This window comes from Megascapheus bottae, chromosome 35, assembly GCF_031878675.1.
Source record: "Megascapheus bottae isolate mThoBot1 chromosome 35, mThoBot2.hap1, whole genome shotgun sequence".
Classification (NCBI taxonomy): Eukaryota; Metazoa; Chordata; class Mammalia; order Rodentia; family Geomyidae; genus Megascapheus; species Megascapheus bottae.
The window spans coordinates 764,864-788,055 of NC_143543.1; the positions used below are offsets into that span (position 1 = coordinate 764,864).

The window sequence follows — 23,192 nt, forward strand, 5'->3', positions numbered from 1 at the left end:
ATGCACGCGTGCACGTGTGCACGCATGCACGTGTGGATGTGGACGTGTCTAAAGGAGATGGAGTACGAGGCAAGCGTCCCACAGGGAACCCTCACAAGGTCATCCACGCACGCTGCTTTCGTTCACTGCTTGTGTGCTTGTGTGCTCAGCACCTCCTGCCCACGGCGCCCCTGTGCTGTGTCTGTCCCCAGCTCTCCCGGGGCTACCTAAGAAAGGGGATCCCCCGTCCCCTCCCCGCCCAGGGCTGCCACAGCCGTCGGAAGGGAAGAAGAGAGGGTCTCAGTCAAGGCACATGCTCGCTTCTTTATTCTCGGTCTCTCTTCTTGGTGTGAACCACATCTCCCCCAAGGAGGGCCTGGACAGCGGGCCTGGACAGCGGGCCTGCCAGGAGTTCCCGCAGCCAGAGAGGGGCCCAGAGGACTTGTAGGGTGGGGAAGGAGCAGTGGCAGCCAGAGAGGGGCCCAGAGGACTTGTGGGGTGGGGAAGGAGCCGTGGGGTCCCCCCGAGGTGGAGGGAGAATTAATGGGGGGGCTGGATGACTTTTCTGGCCTCTCCATGAGAGAAAAAGGGGTGCAAAATGAGATGGGGAAGGAAGGATGAGCAGGGGCTGGGGGGGCAGGGGGACCCCGTCCATGTGTCTGTCCGTCCTTCAGTCGTTCCAGTCCTTCTTGATGCACAGGTTCCAGTCCCAGGTGAGGTGGTCCTGCCGGTCGTCGTCGGTGAAGAAGGACTTGTTGTGGTAGGTGCCCCGTGCCAGCAGGCCCCGGGGGGCCTCCTCGGGCGGCGTCAGGAACTCGTACTCCTCCAGCCGAGGCCCGTAGCTGCCCACCATGAACGTGGCTTTGTCCACTGCAAGGGAAGGGGGGCTCGGTGGAGGGCGAGGTGGGGGGGGCGGCCGTGGCTCACGCCTGCCATCCCAGCTCCTCGGGAGGCTGAGATCCGAGGATCACAGGTTCAAAGCCAGCCCTAGGCAGGAAAGTCCAGGGGACTCTGATCTCCAGTGAACCACCAGAAAACCAGACGTGGAGCTGTGGCTCAGGTGGTAGAGCACCAGCCTGGAGGGAAAGAACTCAGGTCCTGAGTTCAAGTCCCAGGACAGGCACGTGCCCTCCCCCCCCCACACGTGCATGTGCACACGCACACGCATGCACACACAGGGCAGTACCTTTCATTCCCGTGCGGTAAGTGTGCTGCACGTACTTGAGGCCGGACACGATGTCCCTGTTGACCTGCAAGCAGAAAGGACGTGGGCGCTGGGGAGGAGAGGAGTCCTCCCTGCCCCTCGTCACGGCCGCCCGTTCTGTTCTCATCACGGTGGAGGGCGGAGGGGGGAGGGGAGGGCTGGGGGGAGGGCCGGTGACAAGGGTCAGGATGCATGGTCCTCACTGACGAGCCCCTATGAGGGCCGGGAGTGTGGCCTAGTGGTAGAGCGCTTGCCTAGCATGCACGAAGACCCGGGTTCGATTCCTTGGTACCACATACTTGGAAAAAGCCAGAAGTGGTGCTGAGGCTCAAGTGGTAGAGCTCCAGCCTTGGGAAAAATCCAAGGACAGTGCTCAGGCCCTGAGTTCAAGACCAGGACTGGCCAAAAAAAACAACAAAAAAAACAACAAACCAACCCACCAATCAACAAACAACCCTTTCTACAACTAAAGAGAAGCAGACTGTCTATACAGAATCCCAACCTCAAAGTGACACCATCAGACGACAACCCCTGAAACACAATCTTCCGATTCTTCACCCCACTTCTTTCCTTCCTCTGCAGACTTGCTTTCCTCAGCACTACCCAGACCCAAGCCTGCCACTGTGTCAGGAAAGGTTATCCAAACACCAGTGGGAAATACTCTGTAAATAGAAAAACCAAACCCCAAACCCGAAAAACCCATCATCACTTCTGGAGTGACCCCTGGAGTCTGGGAAGAAAACAACCAACATGGAGAAAGCCAGTCATGGAAGGAGCGTCTGGGCTCTGTGGCTGCTCCTGTGCGTGGAGGCGTTGGGAAATTTCCTGCCTGCTCCTTCACCGTAAATAATACGTGCCATTTCCTGGCATCCTGCTGCTACCCCTGCCGTGTCACTCACGACCACCTGTGGTCTGGGGCGTTTGCTACTTTCCCCGGAACTTTCAAAGAATAGCCATTGAAAGCGAGAATGAAAATAGAGATGAGCCAGCATCGACTGCTCCACTGTTTTCCACCATGACTCATTTTACCTGAGCTGTCTGCCATTTCCTACACTGCCCCCCCCATTACCCACACCCCACCCCATCCACACAAACAGATTAAAGGTGGAGGCTGAATCACAGATGGCTGACTCTTCAGCTACATGGAGACAAGAGACGGGGGCAGCTAACTTTCCGCAACAAGATGGCACCCTTCCTAGGCCAGGTGCAACCCTTAAACCAATCTACCGGTTAGTTCTTTGGCCCCGCTGGCATGGGGGTGGGAGAGCGGGGTAGACTCTGGAGTGTCACTTGTAGTAAAAAGTGGGCAAAATCAGGAAGGACAGAAATGGCTTCATGGCAGGGACTGGGATAAAAATGAAGCCCAAGTCAGGCACCCATGGCTCCCGCCTGTCACCCCAGCCACTCAGAAGGCTGCGATCTGAGGATCACAGTTCAAAGCCAGCAGGGCAGGAAAGTCTATGAGACTCTCATCTCCAGTGAACCACCAGAAAGCCAGACGTGGAGCTGTGGCTCAAGTGGTAGAGCACCAGTCTTGAACAAAAGAGGCTCAGGGACAACACCTAGGCCTTGAGTTCAAGACCCAGGACCAGCAAAAAAGAAAAGAAAAGAAAAAGAAAACAGAGACAAATAGGAATGGGCTGGGTACATGGCTCAGGTGGTAAGAGCACACAACCCTTAATTCAAACCCAAATACTACCTAAACTGCTTAGTAGAATGGCAGCTCCTCTGTGCAATATTAATATACTATATATCGATTATGATATCCACATACTATATGACTATCATATTATAGTGTAATTATATTTCATAGACATGTAGTATATAAGTGATCATATAATTATAAGTAATAACAATATGTAATTTCTATTATACACTATATAATACATGTATTTTTTTTTTTTAACGAGATGAACTTTCCAGAATGACCCTGCACAGACGCTGGTGGCCTAGGCAGTCTTCCAGCCCACTCTGCGTAGGTTTGGACACGGGGCCTTAGCCAAGGCCGCTGGGCCAGGTGTCCCAGTAATAAACAAGTGTGACAGGAAACCCAGTCACCGCGCAGGGCCAGGTCAAGGAGCGGCGTCCGCATGGGTGGGGGGCCCTGAGGAGTCCAGGAGACAGGAGGCCAGTGTGCAAACACGGGGGTGTGGGTGCAATCTCCCGCAGAGCCCCGAGCAGCCGGTGGGCAGCGGGCAGGACAGACGGCCAAGACAAACAGGCTGCGGCGTGCAGGTCTCACTGGTTTGCTTTCACTGTCAAGGTCACGCCTTGGGCTGCGGCCGTCCCCGGGGACAGAGGCCTCGCTTCTCCATTTGACTCCTTCTTTCTTTGTATTTTCTGGGGGGTGAACTTTAAGTAGGGTGCACCTCGGAGTTTCAACGCGATATAACTAAAATGCCACCCTGTCTCTCCCGGCCCCACCCGGGCCCCTCAAGTGACCGTTCCGTGGTCACGTGTGGACTGTGGATATCATCCGTGCATCTGCCTTCTTTTCCTCGCCCCATGCGTCCACACCCTGGGCCTGTCAGTTTCTTTTATATATAATATATTAATGTTATTTACAGTGTACTTATATTTATATATGACACATTATGCATTATATTTATATGCACCTATGATCATATGCATTTTTATAGTACAATATTAATATACCACCTATTGATTATGCTATTCATATGTGATTTAAATATCATATTATAGTATATAGTATATAGTATAGAATTATATAGTATATAAGCAATTATATAATTATAAGTAATAACAATGAGTATTTAATATATATTATACACTATATATTATATACTCTGTGTAGCATATATATTATTGCATGTAGTATTGTATAGTGTATGTACTATATACAGTACATAATAGAGTATATATAACATATACAGTATAGTTTATAATACAGTATATAGTATTATATAGAGTATGTATAATATACTATATGTATAGTATAATATGTAATATATTGTATATAGTATTATATACTAGATACTCTATTATTATTATGTAGTTGTACAAAGGGACCACAGTTCTCGATTTGCTCCTAAGTTTTGTCTTTTTTCCCTCGATCACCTGCCATACACCTTGAATTGCCACCACCTAAGTTAATGAGCAACAACTCTTAACTTTCTGTGTCTATGTTGCCATTGAGCGAGTAAGAGCTGAGGTTTAGCTGGTATTTTCTTTCCTTCCTTTCTCCTTCACTCCCTCCCTCTTTCTTTTGCCTATTGGTTGATTTCCTTCCTTCCTTGTTCATTTCCCCCTCCGTATATACACATATATATATATATTTTTTTTCCACTAAACAGCTGGCCTCTCTGAAGCTGCAGGAGAAACACCCGAAGGGGAGCCATGGAGGACACAATTTCCCCATGCTTCGGCGTGTTGCACAAGGAGGAAATGTCATAAATGGTGCCTGGAACAGGAGGGGAGTGGCCTGGGGGTGGAGTTTCGGGCGGCCTGGCTGACCGATGGCGGCTCCCGGGGTCCAGGCTGGGGCCAGGCAGGCCTGAGGGCAGCGGGGGCCTCAGGAGGTCAGGGGCAGGCAGAGGCCATGTGACACGGAGACCCAGAATTGGGGGCGGGTGTGGGGGGAGGCTAACGGGGGAGGGCTACTCACTTTGAAGTAAATTTTCACCCTGTACTCGATACCTTCCTTCATGACAAACACTTGCTTTTTGAGTTCTTGAAGGTCTCCTGTGAAGAGATCATTGGGAAAAGGTGCATTCAGTCTCCACGGAAGCTCGTTCCCCCAAGAGGCAGGGGAGGGCTGGGCTGGGACCCCCTGACCCCGGAGAGGAATGCCCCCCCCCCTCACAGCTCTCCAGCCACCCTGAGATCAGAGCTTCCCCTCACAGCTGAAGCCCAGCTACTACGCATTTTTGTACTTACTCCCTTCCGTTTGCACCTGCAAGACTGCTGTTAGTTTTGCCTAAGGAAGATTGCACAGGTGGCATACAGGATTGATTTTATATATCTATATCTACATCTATTGGAATTAATAAGCAGGATCTGTCCCTCATTTTTGTCTCTTGTTTTGGGACTCTTTGTACTGTTCTTTTCTCTAAGTGACCTGTACAGTGTGACACTCAGGTGTGTGTGTGTGTGTGTGTGTGTGTTGCACTATTCTGTGACATCTTTCACAGATGGTAGGATCTATGTCTGGGATTCAGGTCGGAAATGTTCTCAGGACCGAAAACCAAATCTGGGTGTTTAATTGGTTGTCGTCCAGCCGAGCAGGGGTGAGTCGGAAGTCACCGCCTTCTTTTAGGGCCGTCAGAATCTCCTGGCAGCTTGCCTGAGCTTTATCTCCTCAGGCTGACGGCTGCTCTGGGTGGTACAATCTCCTCCTGCCTGTGGACAGGCCCGAGTCCAGGGGAAGAGACAGCCTGGCCCGCCCGTGTGTGTACTCGTGTGCGTGTGTGTGTGTGTGTGTGTGTGTGTGTGTGTGTGTGCGCGTGCGCACATGCTCTCACCGTTTCAGTGGGGCAGGAAGTGGTGTCTCTTGGGCCTGCGCTTCCTCCCTCAGCACAGAAAGTCCATATACGGTCAACCCAGCCAGGGTGGCCTCTCAGGGGGACTTCCCCCCTCCGGGTTCCAGAGTCCTGCTCTGCTCTGCTTCTGCTTTGCCTGACTCTCCTTTCCCCCCCTCCATTTGGCCACTGCTGCTGTTGTTTTACCCACTTTTGCCTTCTCTATTGCTCCCTATCTCCCCCAGAAAGAATCCTGGGAAATGCCGTGGTCGTGAGTCACCAGGAAGGGAGAGGGCCTGCTCGGCTTTCTAGGGAGAAAGTGTTTGTGGAGCCCCTGAGAGATATGGAATCTTAAATCATGTAGTTGTTGTTGTTATTTTTTAGTGTCTTTTGTGGTTTTTAGCCGGTCATGGGGCTTGAACTCTGGGCCTGGGCTCTGTTCCTGAGCTTTTTTTTTTTTCTCAAGGCTGGCGTTCTACCACTTGAACCACAGCTCCCCTTCCTGCTTTTTGCTGCTTCACTGGAGATCAGAGTCTCACAGACATTGCTGCCTGGGCTGGCTTTGAACTGCGCTCCTCGGATCTCAGCCACGGGGTGGGGAGTTGTGCATGGCTCTTCCTCCTCGGCTGCGCTTGCAGGAGAAGAAATCACTTTTCTGCGACATTTAAGACTGCATGAAGATCACAGCTCCAGGAGCCGACAGCCTGCGTCGTATCCCACCCTCGCCGCTCTTTCATGAAGGGTCCAATCTCGGCGACCCGGTGAAGATAAAGATTTTAAAAAAGGAAAACAAGGGCCAAGTGTGGCCTAGTGGTAGAGCGCTCGCCTAGCACGCACGAAGCTCTGGGTTCCATTCTTTGGTAACACACACTTTAAAAGCTGAAGTGGAGCTGTGGCTCAAGTGGTAGAGCGCCAGCCTTGAGCAAGAGAAGCTCAGGGACAGTGTCCAGGCCTGAGTTCAAGACCTAGGGCTGGGAAAAAGATCAAAAGAGTACAAAAAACGCATCTGTTTGAAAGCCAGCCACCTGTGGGCCCTTCTTCTGTCGGACGGAGCCAGCCGCCGTGCCACCACCTGTGCCACCTGTGCCACGAGCTCCGCCTCGCGGCGTGTCCACTCACCCGTCAGATCCATGGTGATGGGCCCGGGCGCGCTGTCACACACCAGACTCAGCCGCGTCACGATCACGTTCGGCACCGAGGGGTCTGCGGGGTTCAGGGGAGTGTGAGAGTGTGAGGACGGAGGGAGAAGCACACCTAGGGCGTGTGTGTGTGTGTGCGTGTGTGTGTGCAGAAGAGTGAGGGATGGGGGAGGAGGAGAAGAGAGGGCAGAGGGGAGAGGAGGGAGGGGAGGGGAGAGGAGAGGGGAGGGAAGAGGGGAGGGGAGGAAAAAGGGGAGAGGAAGGGAGGGGAAGGAAAAGGAGGGGAGGGAAGGGGAGGGGAAGGGAGAGAAGGAGAGGGCAGAGGAGGGGAGGGGAGGGAAGACGGACAGTGCACAGAGGGCATGGCCTCGGAGGGTGGCCAGCACCTCTCTCTTGCCTGCTCCCTCGTGTGCCCTCTCTCCAGCCGTGGAACCCCCTCCCTCCCCCCCCCGCCCACCTGAGACCACGGGCGCGTCCCCCAGCAGGCTCTTCTTGTACTTGGCCAGGCTCTCGTCGTCCTTGTCCAGCTCCTGCAGCTCCTGCAGCGACTTCTGGGGCGGGGGCTTGTAGTTGAGCTTGCTGTCCAGGTCGTCCTCGGCCTCCCCCAGCTGCGGCTCCGCGTCCTTCTCCATTGTCTCGAGCTGCGGGGGGGGGGGGGGGGACACCGTCATGTCCTCACGGGCACAGCCAGCCCGGCGGACACTCGCTCCCCTCGCTCAGCCGAACAGATGTGCCGGGCGCCTCACCCCGGCGACTCAGGAGGCTGAGATCTGAGGATCGGGGTTCAAAGCCAGCCAGGGCAGGAAAGTCCAGGAGACTCTGATCTCCAGTGAACTGGGGCGGGGGGGGGGGGAACTTAAGGACAGCGCCCAGGACTGGAGTTTGAGTTCCAGGACCAGCAAAAGACAAAAACTACCACAGGTGATTGCTAGGAAGGAAAGAAAGAAGGAAGGAAGGAGAAAAAAGAAAGAGGAAGAGAGAAAGGGAGAAATAAAGGAAGGAAGGAGAAAGAAAGGGAGGGAGGAGGGAGGGACCCAAAGTCCATGGCAGGGAGAGAGATGAGATCAGAGTTGACCCTTGGGCTGGGAGTGCAGACAGCTGGTAGAGAGGCGTTTGTGCAAGACAGAGATTCCTCTTCTGGCCTCCTTCTCTGCCTGTGGGCAAGGCCTCTATTAGCCTCAAGTGCTACATCTCCAGGATCAGCTCTGTTCCACATCATCTGTAGGTTGGTTTGGTTTTTGTCAGCTGTGGGTCTTGAACTCACGGCCTGGGCGCTGTCCCTGAGCTCCTTTCCCTCCAGGCTGGCGCTCTACCCCTTGAACCACAGCTCCACGTCTGGTTTTCTGGTGGTTCACTGGAGATCAGAGTCTCCTGGACTTTCCTGCCCGGGCTGGCTTTGAACCTGAGATCCCCAGATCTCAGCCCCCTGAGGAGCTGGGAGGACAGGCGGGGCCACTTCACCCGTTCCTTTATAGATGCCCTTTGGCTCAGCACTCCTCGGGTGAATTAACAGGCCAGACAGTGGAGCGTTCAAGGTGCTGAAAGCAATCTTTGTGCCCTGCTCTGGAGCCAGGAGCAACCTGGGTGGGCCTTGTTACCACGGCAACCATGGTCTCAGCCTTAGAGACAGCTGTCACTCAGCCCCAGCCCCGGTCACCGCCCAGTGGGGAAACAGAATGACTCAGCCCAGCTCCCATTCCAAGTGGTTATGGGTGTGTGTGGGGGGAACTACAGCCGCCATGAGGGTGTAAGGAGCAGATGAAGAAGAGATGACGCTGCCCATTGGGGGGGTTGGGGAGGGGTGGGGGGGCTCTCCTCCCGTGGCCTGGGGAGCCGAACCAAGAATCAAGGCAGAGGCCACACGGCAAGCTACAGATCTCATCACAATCCAAAGAAAACAGACAGGCGCTGCTGGTGGCTCCCGCCTGTTGTCCCTGCTCCTCAGGAGGCTGAGATCTGAGGATCCCGGTTCAAAGCCAGCCCCGGGCAGGAAAGTCCCTGAGACTCTGATCTTCAATGAACCACCAGAAAACCAGACGTGGAGCTGTGGTTCAAGGGGTAGAGCACCAGCTTTGGATGAAAGCAGCTCAGGGACAGCGTCCAGGCCCTGAGTTCAAGACCCAGGACCACAAGGCCGGGCTGAAGAATTGACCAGAGGCCCGTGGCTGTCTAGAGAAACCGAGTTGGATCTGTCTGACCTCATCTCTCTCCTCCCAGCCCGTGGAGTTTTTCAGCACACTGACGGCAGAGCCTGCCCTTTTCATTGTGTGAGCACTCGTCCTGGGGACTTGAACTCGGGGTCTGGGAACTCACTGTCTTTTCCTTCCATGGTTTTGTGATTTTGGTTAAGGTTGGAGCTTTACCACTTGAACCACAGCTCCCCTCCCCAGCCTTGTGGTGGTTCAATGGAGATAAATGGCTCACAGCGTTTCCTGCACAAGTTGGCTTTGAACCGTGACCGTCTGATCTCAGCCTCCTGAGGAGCTGGGGTTCCAGGCCTGGTTATGGTTCTCACTGCTATCCTCCCCGCTCTGTCTCTGTCTCTCTGGTGACAGCACTGGAACTTGAACCCAGGGCCTCTGCCCATCGGCCTCCCTGGAGGCCTCCCTGCAGCAGGCTGGCCCCCCACCAGTTTCCTGCTTTGCCAGCTGTGGGGGGAGTTTCCATGCTATCCAAGTGGCTGCAGTGGCTCAACCTCTCTGGACCCAAGTGAAATGGGGGTGCTGGACGCCTGGGCCCCTCATGGAGACAGGCTTGTGAAACCCGGGGAGAAGAGGAACTGAAGATGGGGTGGGGGAGCCCCGCCTCGCAGCACAGAACATTTTCTCTCATCTTCCTCATCCTGGTGCCCCCACTCCACCAACACCCGCGGTTTCTTTCCGAGCAGGTGGGGGATGGGAAGCGAACGGGGGGGGGGGGGGGGGAGCCCAGGGTGACAGAGCTGGGGTGGCCAGTGCCTGCCAGACCCCAAGGTCCTGCTGGCTCCACCGTCTGCACTTCCTTGATGCCCCCTCCACCATTCTCCCTCCCCACCCTCCAGCTTCATCCTCCACCATCTACACCTCTGCCGCCCGCCACCATCCACCGCACTCCCCACCCACCAGCTCCATCCTCCACCATCCACTGCACTCCCCGCCCACCAGCTCCATCCTCCACCATCCACCGCACTCCCCGCCCTCCAGCTCCATCCTCCACCATCCACCGCACTCCCCACCCACCAGCTCCATCCTCCACCATCCACCGCACTCCCCGCCCACCAGCTCCATCCTCCACCATCCACCGCACTCCCCGCCCACCAGCTCCATCCTCCACCATCCACCGCACTCCCCACCCTCCAGCTCCATCCTCCACCATCCACCGCACTCCCCACCCTCCAGCTCCATCCTCCACCATCCACCGCCCTCCCCACCCTCCCAGCTCCATCCTCCACCATCCACCGCGCTCCCCGCCCTCCCAGCTCCATCCTCCATCCTCCACCGCGCTCCCCACCCTCCAGCTCCATCCTCCACCATCCACCGCGCTCCCCGCCCTCCAGCTCCATCCTCCACCATCCACCGCGCTCCCCGCCCTCCAGCTCCATCATCCACCGCACTCCCCGCCCTCCCAGCTCCATCATCCACGGTCCACACTTCCTGCCCCTTCCCCGGCTCCACCATCAGCATTTCCGCCTTCAGCATCCGCACTTCTGCCTCCCTGGCCTCTAGCACCCGCACTTCCGCCTCCAGCACCCGCACTTCCGCCTCCCTGGCCTCCAGCGCCCGCACTTCCGCCTCCAGCACCCGCACTTCCGCCTCCCTGGCCTCCAGCACCCGCACTTCCGCCTCCAGCACCCGCACTTCCGCCTCCCTGGCCTCCAGCACCTGCACTTCCGCCTCCAGCACCCGCACTTCCGCCTCCCTGGCCTCCAGCACCCGCACTTCCGCCTCCCTGGCCTCCAGCACCCGCACTTCCGCCTCCCTGGCCTCCAGTACCCGCACTTCCGCCTCCAGCACCCGCACTTCCGCCTCCCTGGCCTCCAACACCCGCACTTCCGCCTCCCTGGCCTCCAGCACCCGCACTTCCGCCTCCCTGGCCTCCAGCACCCGCACTTCCGCCTCCCTGGCCTCCAGCACCCGCACTTCCGCCTCAGCACCCGCACTTCCGCCTCCCTGGCCTCCAGCACCCGCACTTCCGCCTCAGTACCCGCACTTCCGCCTCCCTGGCCTCCAGCACCCGCACTTCCGCCTCCCCGCTCGGCTCCGCCGCAGGCCCCACACCTGGACGCAGGCTCCGAGGCTCCACGCCCATCTTTGCCTGTGGAAGCAACGGGCTGCGCGCATGCGCACTATGGGAAGGCCGCAGGGGACCCGCATGCGCACTGGTAGAAGGCCATTGAGGCCCGCATGCGCACTGCCAAGGACGGATCGCGTATACACGCGTGGAGAGTCCTCACAGACCTGCATGCGCACAGCGGGGAGGCCGCAGAGGTCCGCATGCGCACTGGGCAGGAGGCGTCGCAGACCCGCATGCGCACTGCCAGGAGGCCCCTGGCATGCAGATCTCAGGGACGCGCATGCGTCCTGCGAAGGGCGCTGAGGATCTGGGTTCGAAGCCAGCCGGGACAGGAAAGTCCCTGAGACTCCTGTGTCCAAGGAAGCACCCCAGACAACCAACCAAGCAAACCAAAGCTGGAAATGGAGCTGCGGCTCAAGTGGGAGAGCGCCAGCCTTGAGAAAAAATTAAAAAAAAATAAGAAGAACAGAGGCCTAAAGTCAAGGCCCAGGCCCTGAGTGCAAACCCCAGCCCTGCACCAGCCAGCACATGAAGAGGAAAGAAGCCGAGACACACCAGGAGAGCTCGGGGGCACGCTCACTTGAAGCTGGCTGACCTGAAGCCTCCTGGGCCCAGGTGAGCTCCTCCAGAACCCCCGCCTTCTTCTCGTGACATTCTAGAACCCCCCGCCTTCTCGTGACATTCCTGGGCCCCCCACCTTCTTCTCGTGACATTCCAGAACCCCCCGCCTTCTTCTCATGACATTCCAGAACCCCCCACCTTCTTCTCGTGACATTCCAGAACCCCCCCGCCTTCTTCTCGTGACATTCCTGGGCCCCCCGCCTTCTTCTCGTGACATTCCAGAACCCCCCGCCTTCTTCTCGTGACATTCCTGGGCCCCCCACCTTCTTCTCGTGACATTCCAGAACCCCCCACCTTCTTCTCGTGACATTCCAGAACCCCCCGCCTTCTTCTCGTGACATTCTAGAACCCCCCGCCTTCTTCTCATGACATTCCTGGGCCCCCCGCCTTCTTCTCGTGACATTCCTGGGCCCCCCCGCCTTCTTCTCGTGACATTCCTGGGCCCCCCACCTTCTTCTCGTGACATTCCAGAACCCCCCGCCTTCTTCTCGTGACATTCCTGGGCCCCCCGCCTTCTTCTCGTGACATTCCTGGGCCCCCCACCTTCTTCTCGTGACATTCCAGAACCCCCCGCCTTCTTCTCGTGACATTCCTGGGCCCCCCACCTTCTTCTCGTGACATTCCAGAACCCCCCACCTTCTTCTCGTGACATTCCAGAACCCCCCACCTTCTTCTCGTGACATTCCAGAACCCCCCACCTTCTTCTCGTGACATTCCAGAACCCCCCGCCTTCTTCTCGTGACATTCTAGAACCCCCCGCCTTCTTCTCATGACATTCCTGGGCCCCCCGCCTTCTTCTCGTGACATTCCTGGGCCCCCCCGCCTTCTTCTCGTGACATTCCTGGGCCCCCCGCCTTCTTCTCGTGACATTCCTGGGCCCCCCGCCTTCTTCTCGTGACATTCCAGAACCCCCCGCCTTCTTCTCGTGACATTCCTGGGCCCCCCGCCTTCTTCTCGTGACATTCCTGGGCCCCCCACCTTCTTCTCGTGACATTCCAGAACCCCCCGCCTTCTTCTCGTGACATTCCTGGGCCCCCCACCTTCTTCTCGTGACATTCCAGAACCCCCCACCTTCTTCTCGTGACATTCCAGAACCCCCCACCTTCTTCTCGTGACATTCCAGAACCCCCCGCCTTCTTCTCGTGACATTCTAGAACCCCCCGCCTTCTTCTCATGACATTCCTGGGCCCCCCCGCCTTCTTCTCGTGACATTCCTGGGCCCCCCGCCTTCTTCTCGTGACATTCCTGGGCCACCCCGCCTTCTTCTCGTGACATTCCAGAACCCCCCGCCTTCTTCTCGTGACATTCCAGAACCCCCCGCCTTCTTCTCGTGACATTCCAGAACCCCCCGCCTTCTTCTCGTGACATTCCTGGGCCCCCCGCCTTCTTCTCGTGACATTCCTGGGCCACCCCGCCTTCTTCTCGTGACATTCCTGGGCCCCCTCCCTGTGCGCCTTTGCTTTTCGCCCAGGCAGTTGGTTACTGCGATGACGTGATCCTCATCCTGATCACTATTTTCTCAGCACCACCAACAGCTATGTTTTTTTCTTTTGCCCTCCCAACACAGGGAATCCAGTGCACGGAGGACACAGACCGTGGTGTGTCACCCGGGCTTGCCGAGCATCCCCCCCCACCGCCGTCCTCACCTCTCCTGGCTCTTAAAACTCACACCGGTGCTTGAATGACAGTCTAGTCCTTGGACGGCTCTGAAACCCTTATTTTCTCTGTCTCTCTGTCTCTGTCTCTCTGTCTCTGTCTCTCTGTCTCGGTCTCTGTCTCTGTCTCTTTTTTAAGCAATCTGCTTAAATAAAACAACAACAACAAAAACAGGAAACCACACCTTTGCACACCACGCCCTGGGCAGAGGTGTTCTGATTCCATGCAGGCCTTGAGTCTCTCTGTGCCTCAGTTTGACCGTACAGGAAAACTCACCAGTCTCAGCTCCAGCAGGCCTCCCCCGCCCCTGCCTCACACACACAGCACTGAGTCACACAGCACTGAGTCACAGCCCTTCTCCTCCCCCCACCCCCAGCTATATCTCCCCCAAACTCAGCTCAATGCAGCTCGTCTCCACCCCAGCTTCTCCTTTCCTGCACAAGCATTCTAGCATCTTCTCCAGCCCCACATTCTAAGGTTGGGATGAGAGGAGGATTGTTCTCCAGACTCCATGCAGTCTTATCTTTCTTCTTCTTCTTCTTTTTTTTGCCTACAGTCTAAGTCTCCCTTCCCTGGCTCTGCACACCCGGGACCCCCCCCCCCCCACACACACACATTTTAACTCACATTCACTGCTGTCTCTCCTCTGCACACCCCCGGCCTGTGCCTCTCAGCTCTGACTTCTCAGAAGTGGCAGTTAGAACAGGAAGGAAGTGAAAGAAAAAAAAAATGTCTTCAACCTTGTCAAAGAGGAAACGCCGGGCTATCTGCAATCTCTTTCCTGCTGCGTATCTGGCCATCAGTCAACTCTGGGCCTCATTCCTGCCACAGGGCAGGCAGGCCCCCGCCCCCCGGCAGTGGAAAAGGCCCTGGTCCCCTGCTTGCCATAAAGCACCGTGTGGTATGTCTAAAAAATTTTCTTTTAAAAGCCACAAAAACAAGTCACCTCCCAGGCCTCGGCTGCCCTAAGCCGATAGCCCTGGACGCCTGCAGGCCCCACCCCACCGGTCACTTCTGTCACCTACCAGCTCTGCAGAAAGCACGAAGCTGGCTCTGCCCTGAATTCGAACTCGTGTCTTGATAATAGATGGTTGGATGTTTAACTGGTTATGATTTCAGCACGGGGTTTTATCAATCCAGTGTGTGTGTGTGTGTGTGTGTGTGTGTATTCTGATGATAAAGGTGACATGCAAAGGGGTGACAGTTCCCTCAGTCAGGTCCTGAGGACATTTCTTTGAGGACAGCGTCCCCCTCTTCCCTCGCTCTCTCCCCATTTTCCCCTCCCATCCCCACCCACAAGTGGTCAAGTTCATTCTCCACCACGTGTCCAGTGAGGACCACGGCTGCCTCCGTCCACACTCTGTCTCCATGTCTGTGCCCGCCTCACCTCCCCAAAGACAGAGAAACCAGCACACAAGACAAAGAGAAAAGGAAACAAAAGCAACAACGAAGAGAAAAAAAAACTCTTGTTTCCATTTCCTGGAGTTTGTTTGAATAAGTGTGATTTTGCACAGTGACTTTGTGTTCTTCTCTTAAAAATATTGTTTCTTTTTTTCATTTTTTCCCCCAGTCCCTGGGTCTTGAACTCAGGGCCTGAGCACTGTCCTTGGGCTTTCTCAAGGCTGGCGTTCTACCACTTGAGCCACAGCACCACTTCTGGCCTTTTCTGTGTATGTGGTACTGAGGAATCGAACCCAGGGCTTCCTGCATGCTAGGCCAGCACTCTACCTCTGAGTCACACTCCCAGCCCCATGGGTTTTTTAATTTTTCCTTTTTTTCCCTTCCTGCTGTTTTCTTTCTTTCAGGTTAAATAAACCAAAAGCAAAATCCCCTGCCTTCGATTAAACCTAGGCATGTGCACATGTCAAGCTCAGAGACAGCCTTCGAACCCAGACTTCGGATGCAGTGTCACAGACACGTTGGAGAAAATGGCTCTCAAGGTTCCCGTGGGGGGGCCAGGCCGAGTCCATGTGGGATTAGTTGTGTCACACTCCTGAAGCAGTTGTTAAGGAGAGTTATCCACCTCTCCTAATCACAGGGTACCGGGGCGCGTGTCGGTGGACTCAGACCTGAGCAGGAGTGCAGCAGGAATACTCGGTGACAGCGCCCAGAGGGTTTTTTTTTTTTTTTTTTTTTTTTTTTTGCCTGCGGACTTGTGCAGGAAACATCTGATCTGGAGCTAAGTGGAACCGAGATGGGAAAGTGATCGAAACCACCTCACCTGGACAGAAAACTCCAAAAGGAAAAGTAGTCAGACAGGTAGATACATGCCTGTGATCCCAGCGCTGGGGCAGGGTGGGGGGCAGAGGCAAGAGGAGCACAGAGTTGAAGCTAGCCTCATCGCCACCCCCTCACCCCCCAACATATCCAACTAGCTGGGCATTCATGGCTGATGCCTGTAATTGTAATGACCCAGAAGGCTGGAATCCAGAGGTTCTTTTCAAAGCCAACCCGAGCAGAAAAGACTCCATCTTAGTCTAGCCAAAAAGCTGGACTGGGGGCATGGCTCAACTAGTCGAGTGCCTGCCAAGAAAGAAAAAAACAACCACCACCACAAAGAGAAAATTACCTATTAACGACAGTACTGATAACTATAACACCCCAAACGGTTTCATTATTATGTAAATTTTAACATAATTAGAAAAGAGACAGCTCTGGAAACAAAGTTGTATGGCTTTATGTTGCATCGAAGTGGGTGCTGATTTACACATACGTCAGGATTTAATGGCATGCATCTCTATTCTCCAAGCTATGTCTTTTTTCCTTTCTTGCCAATCTTGGGTCTTGAACTCAGGGCCTGGGTGCTATCCCTGAGCTCTTCAGCTCAAGGCTGGTGATTCTCTACCACTTTGAACCACAGCTCCACTTCTGGTTTTCTGGTGGTTCCTTAGAGATGAAAGTTGCATTGCATGGACTTTTTTTCCCCGGACTGGCTTTGAACCGTGATCCTCAGATTTCAGCCTCCTGAGTAGCTGACAGGTGTCTGGCCGGAATACATTTCTTAAGAAATTTGGTTAATGCAATAATAAAAACACTTCCAGAGACAAAACCCCTTGCTGCCTTGTGTTGCTTGGGAAATGGCTCTGATTTGGGGAAAGACCCTGGGAAAGCGTCTCAGCCACTGTTAAGCCGTTTGGCTGTTCTTGTAATCTGCTTGGGGCCTGCAGGTTAAGAGTCTTTGCCCGGCTCAGAGAGCTCAATTGACGTCCTTTCTCTGTAATCTTTGCAGAGTGCAATCTCCTCTGACAAGTGGTACTTTGGAGAGGGGCAGGGGGTGGGGGGGAGGTAGAATCCTGTAATCACAGATGGAGTCCTAATGTGACTCTGGCTTCCATGTCTGCTTGGCTGGGGTGCAAGAAAAGGCATCAGAGAATGTGAGGGGTCCCACCTCTGGCTCTGGGTCTCACCGTCAGTGTCAACTTCACAAGCTGTCTTGAACCAACCACTCCATTTCTCTAGGATAAACTTGCCCAGCCTGGCGCTTGGTGGCTCACGCCTGCCATCCCGGCTACCCACGAGACAGATCTGAGGATTGTGGTTCGAAGCCAACGCGGCAGGAAAAATGATAAGATTCTAATCTCCAGGGGGGAAAAAGCCAGAAGTGGAGTTGTGGTTCAAGTGGTAAAGCACCAGCTTCGTGCATCAAAGCTCAGGGACAGAGCCCAGGCCCTGAGTTCAAGCCCCAGGACCGGCATAAAATAAAAATTAAAAAACCCATAAAACAGAATCATATAAAGGAAGATGGGAATTGACCTAAGCACTCAGGGCCTGGGCTCTGGGGAGAAATTCTCCACCATCTTCAACCTCGCTGTCTGCAGGGTGGAGGTTCTCAGAACAGCCAAGGGTGACAAATCTCACTCTCAACTCTCCAGGTGTCCACATCCCTGTCCACATAGGCCTCTGCGTGTGAGACGTGTGTGTGTGTGTGTGTGTGATTGTGCACACACAGATGTGCAATCACAATGGGTGTGTCAGAAGAGGGAGGGAGCAATGGAGGAGCAGGGAGATCAAGTCTCCTTGTGCATTGAGCATCTATTTATGGACCACAGAGGGCCTGGTTTTGTAAGCGCCTCACACCACCAGAAAGCTCCTAATCCTGCTGCCCCCAGCGGCCCCCCCCCCCCGCCCAGGCTGGAGGGGGGTCTGAGCTTGTGCCTGTGTGGGATGACAGGAAGATAAACTCTGGAGGTGAAGAATCTTGGGGCTGGGAGACGGGCGGGAAGGTGAAGGAAGCTGGATTAGTGATTTTGTTCAGATGGAACCCAGTGGAGCCTTCCTTTCTGGGAAGGTGTGTGTGTGGGGGGGGAAGGGCCCAAGTGACACAGGGCAGAGGTCTTTGGCCCAGGAGGAGGGTGGGATAAAGGGAAGGACCGGCTGGACTGACCTTGGGGCGTTTCACCACCATGTGCCTCTGAGGTGACGCTGTGTGTTGGTTGCCATGCTGGATGGACTGGGGTTAGTTTATTTGTGTGGGGATGACTTTGGTTGGGATTCTGCTTGGCTCTAAACCAGGATTCTCTCTGCCCCAGAGGGACCCTGGGTTTCAGTCCAACTGAGGAGAAAATCAATTCTCCTTCCCCCACCCCCTTTGTCTGCCATTGTCCCTTCAGCCTTCTGTCTTCCTTGGGGAGAGGTTGGAAGCGTGGTTCAGGCGATATGCCAGCCAAGGAGCAGAAGCATCGGCTACCAGACTCAGGAAAAGAAAATGAAATAAAACCTTTGCTGGGAGAAGGTAGCTGGAGGTGCGGGGTGGGGAAGCCAGTTTCCCGCTTCTCCTCAGCCAGGACCTGGGAAATATCAAGCACTACAGCTTTGCCCAGCTAAATCTCGCTGCTCTGGGTCTAAGGAGACACGAACCCCAGTTCCCCCGCCCCCCCTTCCGGGGAAATCATGTCCTCTAACTGTGTGGTGGTGGCTTCTTTTTATAGCAGGAAGCAACGCATGACAGGACCTGTTCAGAAAGAACCATGCAAAATGGTCTCTTCTGGCTGAAATCAAAGTCAGACACTAAGTTTGGTATTCTGAAGTGTATGGAGTAGTGTGTGTGTGTGTGTGTGTGTGTGTGTGTGTGTGTGTGTGTGTGTCCTGGGGCTTAAACTCAGAGCCTGGGTGCTGTACCTGAGTTTTCTCTCAAGGCTAATGCTCTGCCACAGCTCCACTTCTGCCCTTTAGATGATTCGTTGGAGAGAAGAGCCTTACAGACATTCTTGGCCGGGCTGGCTTTGAACCAGGGCCTTCAGCCTCCTGAGTAGCCAGGATGACAGATGTGAGCCACCAGCGCCTGGCTAATACTTGATTTTTTTTTTTATTTTCTGCGTATGAACATGTAAATACCATGGGGCTTTGTAAAAGACAGACGTGAGTGCTTCTGCTTTCTAACAGAATTGAACACTTGATCTGAAAGAAACACCCTGGCTTTCCCTTCTGTGTGGCAGAGGCCGGACGTGTGTCTTGCTGACGTCAAATCCTGGGCCAAGAATGCCTTCCCCGTGGGTCCCACACTTCCAAACCACACGGGGGTGGGAAGGGGGCCCAGGTACTGTTTGTTGACGGGGCTGGAAAAGGCCCATCAGAAGAGCTGCATCCAGCGTTCCGGAGCGCTGGCAAGATCTTTCCTCAAGCCAAACTGTGGGCTTCGGCGAGGCAAAGCTCAGCCAGGGACCCTGTGGGACCCGGTGAGAAAGTTGCCAGGATGTCCTGACACCAAGTCTAGCATAGTCACCACAGGAACGAATGAAGCTCTTCACTCATTCACTCTCAGGCTTAGCGTCAGCTCTGGGTTCTGCCATCCGAGACAGACTGCAGACGCAAGGTTTGCTGGTGGGGATGAAATACAAGATTCTCCATGGGAGCCAGCGAGCGAGCCAGGCTTTGTCTCTGCTGCCGGCTGGCACATCAGCCATTGCGTCTCTTAGTCCATTTGTCTGGGTTCTTTTTTAGTGCTGTGGCACGGATTCTAAGGCAGCAAAAGTGCTGTCAAGTAGGGTTAGCAACAGGAATACACGGCAGGTGGGAAGATACATGAAGACAACCGCTGCGGAAGCCAGTGTGGAGAGTCCTCAAAAGGTCAGAAACAGGCCAGGCAGCAGTGTTCACACCCGCCATTCTAGCTGAGATCTGAGGATCCCCAGTTCAAAGCCAGCCCAGGCGGGAAAATCCCTGAGGCTCCTGTCGCCAATGAATCACTGAAAAGCTGGAATTGGAGCTGGGACTCAAGTGGCCTTGAGCAAGAAAGTTCTGAAACAGTGCCCAGGCCCTGAGTTCAAATCCCAGGACTGACACCATCTACCCACAGAACTTTCCGATGATCCAGTGACACCATTGTGGTGGGATTTTACCCAACAGGTTGCAAAGCTGGATGCAATAAAAATGCCTGCTCACTCACGCTTATGGCAGAATAGTTCCTAACAGCTGAGTCAAAGAAACAGCTCAGATTCACTACTGACTGAGGTGTGGATCAAGAAAATATGATATAGATAGATACCTGCATATATATGCATGGCTCTGTTATATGTATATGAATATGAGTTCAATACCTATGTGTATATATTAAACATATAAGCACACATATATTCTCATATAAATTTATATATTCCTGTCTCATATATATGACTTTTATTCATCTATTAAGAAGAAGGTGTTATTTTGCAGGAAAACAGATAAGAGGGACTCATAAAAAGTCATATTTGAGTGATAAGCTGGGGTGGGGGGAGACTGGTTTTTTTTCCTATGTGGAAATTCAACCCCAAACACAGACATATAATGAAAATCCCAGCCTCCTGAGTAAGCAGCAAAGGTTAAAGGCTTGCACTGCACCCCCAAGCTTGAGCTGCTTTATTAAAGCACTGAATCACCCCTGGATTAGACTGAAGGCCTCAAAACCAGTGGACAGGATCAAATCCGTTCATTCTTCCTCTGCAGGGCCCAGGGGACAGCAGCCAGCCAGCCAGGGACGCTGCCAGAATGAGCGAGAATGCTTCCCTGGCCCCTCCAGCACCCAGCCAGGGCCCCACCACCCCTCGCAAGGGGCCCCCTAAATTCAAACAGAGGCAGACCCGCCAGTTCAAGAGCAAGCCCCCTAAGAAAGGCATCAAAGGGTAAGTCCGAGGATGAACAAGAAGGCTTCTGCTTCTTATGAATGTTCGTTCTTTATGTTGGAGAAAGCCGGGCTCAGAACATGGAACAGATATCACACACACACACACACACACACACACACACACACACACACACACACAGCGTGGTTTCTTGAGTGAAGGATTTCTGTGGTGCAGAACCACGGGCTCCTAGCTGAGTCTGTATTTATTTCTGCATTCACGGATCTGTTTCTGTATGTATTTATTAGTTTTTATTTATCCACAGATTTGGAGATGACATCCCCGGAATGGAGGGGCTGGGAACAGGTGAGCACCCCTATTGATGTGAACCCCTCCAGTTTAATGCTAACACCCCCTCCCCCCAAAAAAGAAAGAAATGAGGGCAGACCCAGTTTCATGACTTGTGTTGTTTAACAGCCTGTGTGTGTGTGTGTGTGTGTGTGAGAGAGAGAGAGAGAGAGAGAGAGAGAGAGAGAGAGAGAGAGAGAGAGAGAGAGAGAGAGAGTTTGTGGGTCTTGAACTCAGGGCCTGGGCGCTGTCTCTGAGCTCTTTTGCCCAAGGCTGGCGCTCTACCACCTGAGCCACAGTGCCACCTGTGGTGTTCTGGTGGTTCATTAGACATAAGAACTTTGCTGCCTGGCTAGATTGGAACTGTGATCCTCATATTTCAGCCCCCTGAGTAACTGAGATTACAGGCGCCCAGCTGACAGGCTGCCTTTTTATGAGGTTAAGGTTCTCAGAAGTTTCCAGACCACTTTTGCTTTTGAGGGAAGAGACCTGAAGCCGGCAGAGAGATTCAAGGGAGAATCGGAGGCCGTAGAGAGGCACCCGGGGCCCCAAACCCACATAAAAGTCTCACGGATTCTCCTGCCCAGCCTGGCTTTGGACCCAGATCCTCAGCTCTCAGCATCCGAGTGGATGAGATTACAGGCAGGAGCGCCGTTCCCCCCTCTTCTTTCTCTCTCCCCCCACAGACATCACAGTGATTTGCCCGTGGGAAGCCTTCAGCCACCTGGAGTTGCACGAGCTCGCTCAGTTTGGGATCATCTAAGGCTGCTGTGACCTTCTAGCACTTTCTGCCCCAGCGTCTGCCGGGTGCTCGAAACGTCTGAAACTGTGTCCTGAGGTCCATGAAGCCCCAGCTTGAATCCCTGTAGTGTCAGAATCTGTCTCTCAGTAGAGCCCAGCTGAGAGGGAGGAATAAAAACCCACTGGGGGGGCTGGGAGTGTGGCCTAGTGGTTAAAGTGCTTGCCTAGCATGCACGAAGACCCGGGTTCGATCCCTAAGTACCACATACATAGAAAAAAAAAAAGCTGGAAGTGGTGCTGAGGCTCAAGTGGTAGAGCTCTGGCCTTGAGAAAGTCCAAGGACAGAGCTCAGGCCCTGAGTTCAAGACCAGGACTGGAAAGAAAAAAAACCCACTGGGACATCAAACCCTTCCTTTCCCACGGGCTGGCTGGACACCATAATACATGAATATTCTCTCCATTTGGTCTGCATCGATGTTCTTTCAGTCTCTCCGTGCAAAGACATTCGTTGTGATTGACAAGACTCTGTGTGTGTGTGTGTGTGTGTGTGTGTGTGTGTGTGTGTGTGTGTGTATCAGTCCTGGGTCTTGAACTCAGGGCCTGAGCTTCTTTCCCTCCAGGCTGGCGCTCTACCCCTTGAACCACAGCTCCACGTCTGGTTTTCTGGTGGTTCACTGGAGATCAGAGTCTCCTGGACTTTCCTGCCCAGGCTGGATTTGAACCTCGATCCTCAGATCTCAGCCTCCTGAGGAGCCGGGGTGACAGGCGGGAGCCACCGGTGCCTGGCTGGCCATAGACTTAGGGGACACTCACGCCACTTTCTTCCCCTTCTCATGTACTGGAAGTTCAGTGTTACCTGCGGCCATCTGAGTCCTGGTCCTGAGAATCAAATCCACAGTCAGGTCGTTATACGGCTTGGCCAGTAGGTAAATGTAGACTCCCACACGTGCTCTTGTGCTGGGGTAGGTTATCCTGGAGGTTTGGGGCTAGAGGCATGGTTCAAGCGGTAGAGCCCCACCAACGAACAAAAGCATCAGATACCAAAGAGTTGCAACTTATTTCTACATGACAGCATCTACCATAAATCCCCTTTAAACCATCGATTTTTCCGGGCATCAGGGGCTCCTGTCTGTCCTCCCAGCTCCTCAGGAGGCTGAGATCTGAGGTTCACAGGTTCAAAGCCAGCCAGGGCAGGAAAGTCCAGGAGACTCTGATCTCCAGTGAACCACCAGAAAACCAGACGTGGAGCTGTGGTTCAGGTGGTAGAGCGCCAGCCTTGAGAGAAGCAGGTCAGGGATGGCATTCAGACTGAGTTCGAGTCTGAGGACTGCCACAGGCAGGCAGACAGACATCACCTGGAAAGCACTTGGGTGCTCTAGGGCTTAGCTGGAGGTGTGAAGGGAGGGCCGGTGACCCCTGAGAACCCCTGTGGTGATGTCACCTGGGGGTCCAGCAATGTCCTCCTCACCAGGGACCAGGCCGCTCACTGGCCCTGCGAAGCTCTTCAAGTCTGCAGTCTGTGGTTGAAAATGGGCAAGTCCACTGGGGCTGGGCGGGTGAAGGGGAGAAAAGAACAGGGGAAAGTCTCTCCTGATTGGTCAGTCCCTCAGGTCCTGTCTCCTGATTGGGCAGTCCTTCAGGGTCCCCTCCTGATTGGTCAGTCCTTCAGGTCCTGTCTCCTGCTTGGTCAGTCCTTCAGGTCCTGTCTCCTGATTGG

The 23,192-nt window shown here is 54.4% G+C and overlaps 2 protein-coding genes across 2 annotated transcripts; one reads left to right on the top strand and one right to left on the bottom strand.

Moving 5' to 3' along the window:
- Positions 1-451: 451 nt before the first annotated feature.
- Arhgdib (Rho GDP dissociation inhibitor beta) lies at positions 452-14,215 on the bottom strand. The gene is made up of 6 exons (XM_090324425.1): positions 13,977-14,215; positions 7,258-7,441; positions 6,781-6,864; positions 4,809-4,885; positions 1,166-1,229; positions 452-849 (listed from the first exon to the last, which is right to left on the bottom strand). Exons 2-6 carry the CDS (start codon positions 7,430-7,432, stop codon positions 650-652), a joined length of 600 nt encoding a protein of 199 aa, XP_090180551.1. The 5' UTR covers positions 7,433-7,441; positions 13,977-14,215; the 3' UTR covers positions 452-649.
- A 6,097-nt stretch (positions 14,216-20,312) lies between these two features.
- Pde6h (phosphodiesterase 6H) lies at positions 20,313-21,497 on the top strand. Its single transcript, XM_090324473.1, has 3 exons — positions 20,313-20,446; positions 20,712-20,752; positions 21,421-21,497. Exons 1-3 carry the CDS (start codon positions 20,313-20,315, stop codon positions 21,495-21,497), a joined length of 252 nt encoding a protein of 83 aa, XP_090180599.1.
- The last annotated feature ends 1,695 nt before the right edge of the window (positions 21,498-23,192 follow it).

Bases quoted from the DNA above. Each gene is read 5' to 3' on its own strand.
- Arhgdib (XM_090324425.1), bottom strand. From the start codon at position 7,432: ATGGAGAAGGACGCGGAGCCGCAGCTGGGGGAGGCCGAGGACGACCTG. The intron at 6,865-7,257 runs GTGGGCGGGGGG...TGAACCCCGCAG, and splicing joins GGACGCGCCCGTGGTCTCAG to ACCCCTCGGTGCCGAACGTG. The intron at 850-1,165 runs GTACTGCCCTGT...CTTCCCTTGCAG, and splicing joins TTACCGCACGGGAATGAAAG to TGGACAAAGCCACGTTCATG.
- Pde6h (XM_090324473.1), top strand. From the start codon at position 20,313: ATGAGCGAGAATGCTTCCCTGGCCCCTCCAGCACCCAGCCAGGGCCCC. The intron at 20,447-20,711 runs GTAAGTCCGAGG...ATTTATCCACAG, and splicing joins CCTAAGAAAGGCATCAAAGG to ATTTGGAGATGACATCCCCG. The intron at 20,753-21,420 runs GTGAGCACCCCT...CTCCCCCCACAG, and splicing joins AATGGAGGGGCTGGGAACAG to ACATCACAGTGATTTGCCCG.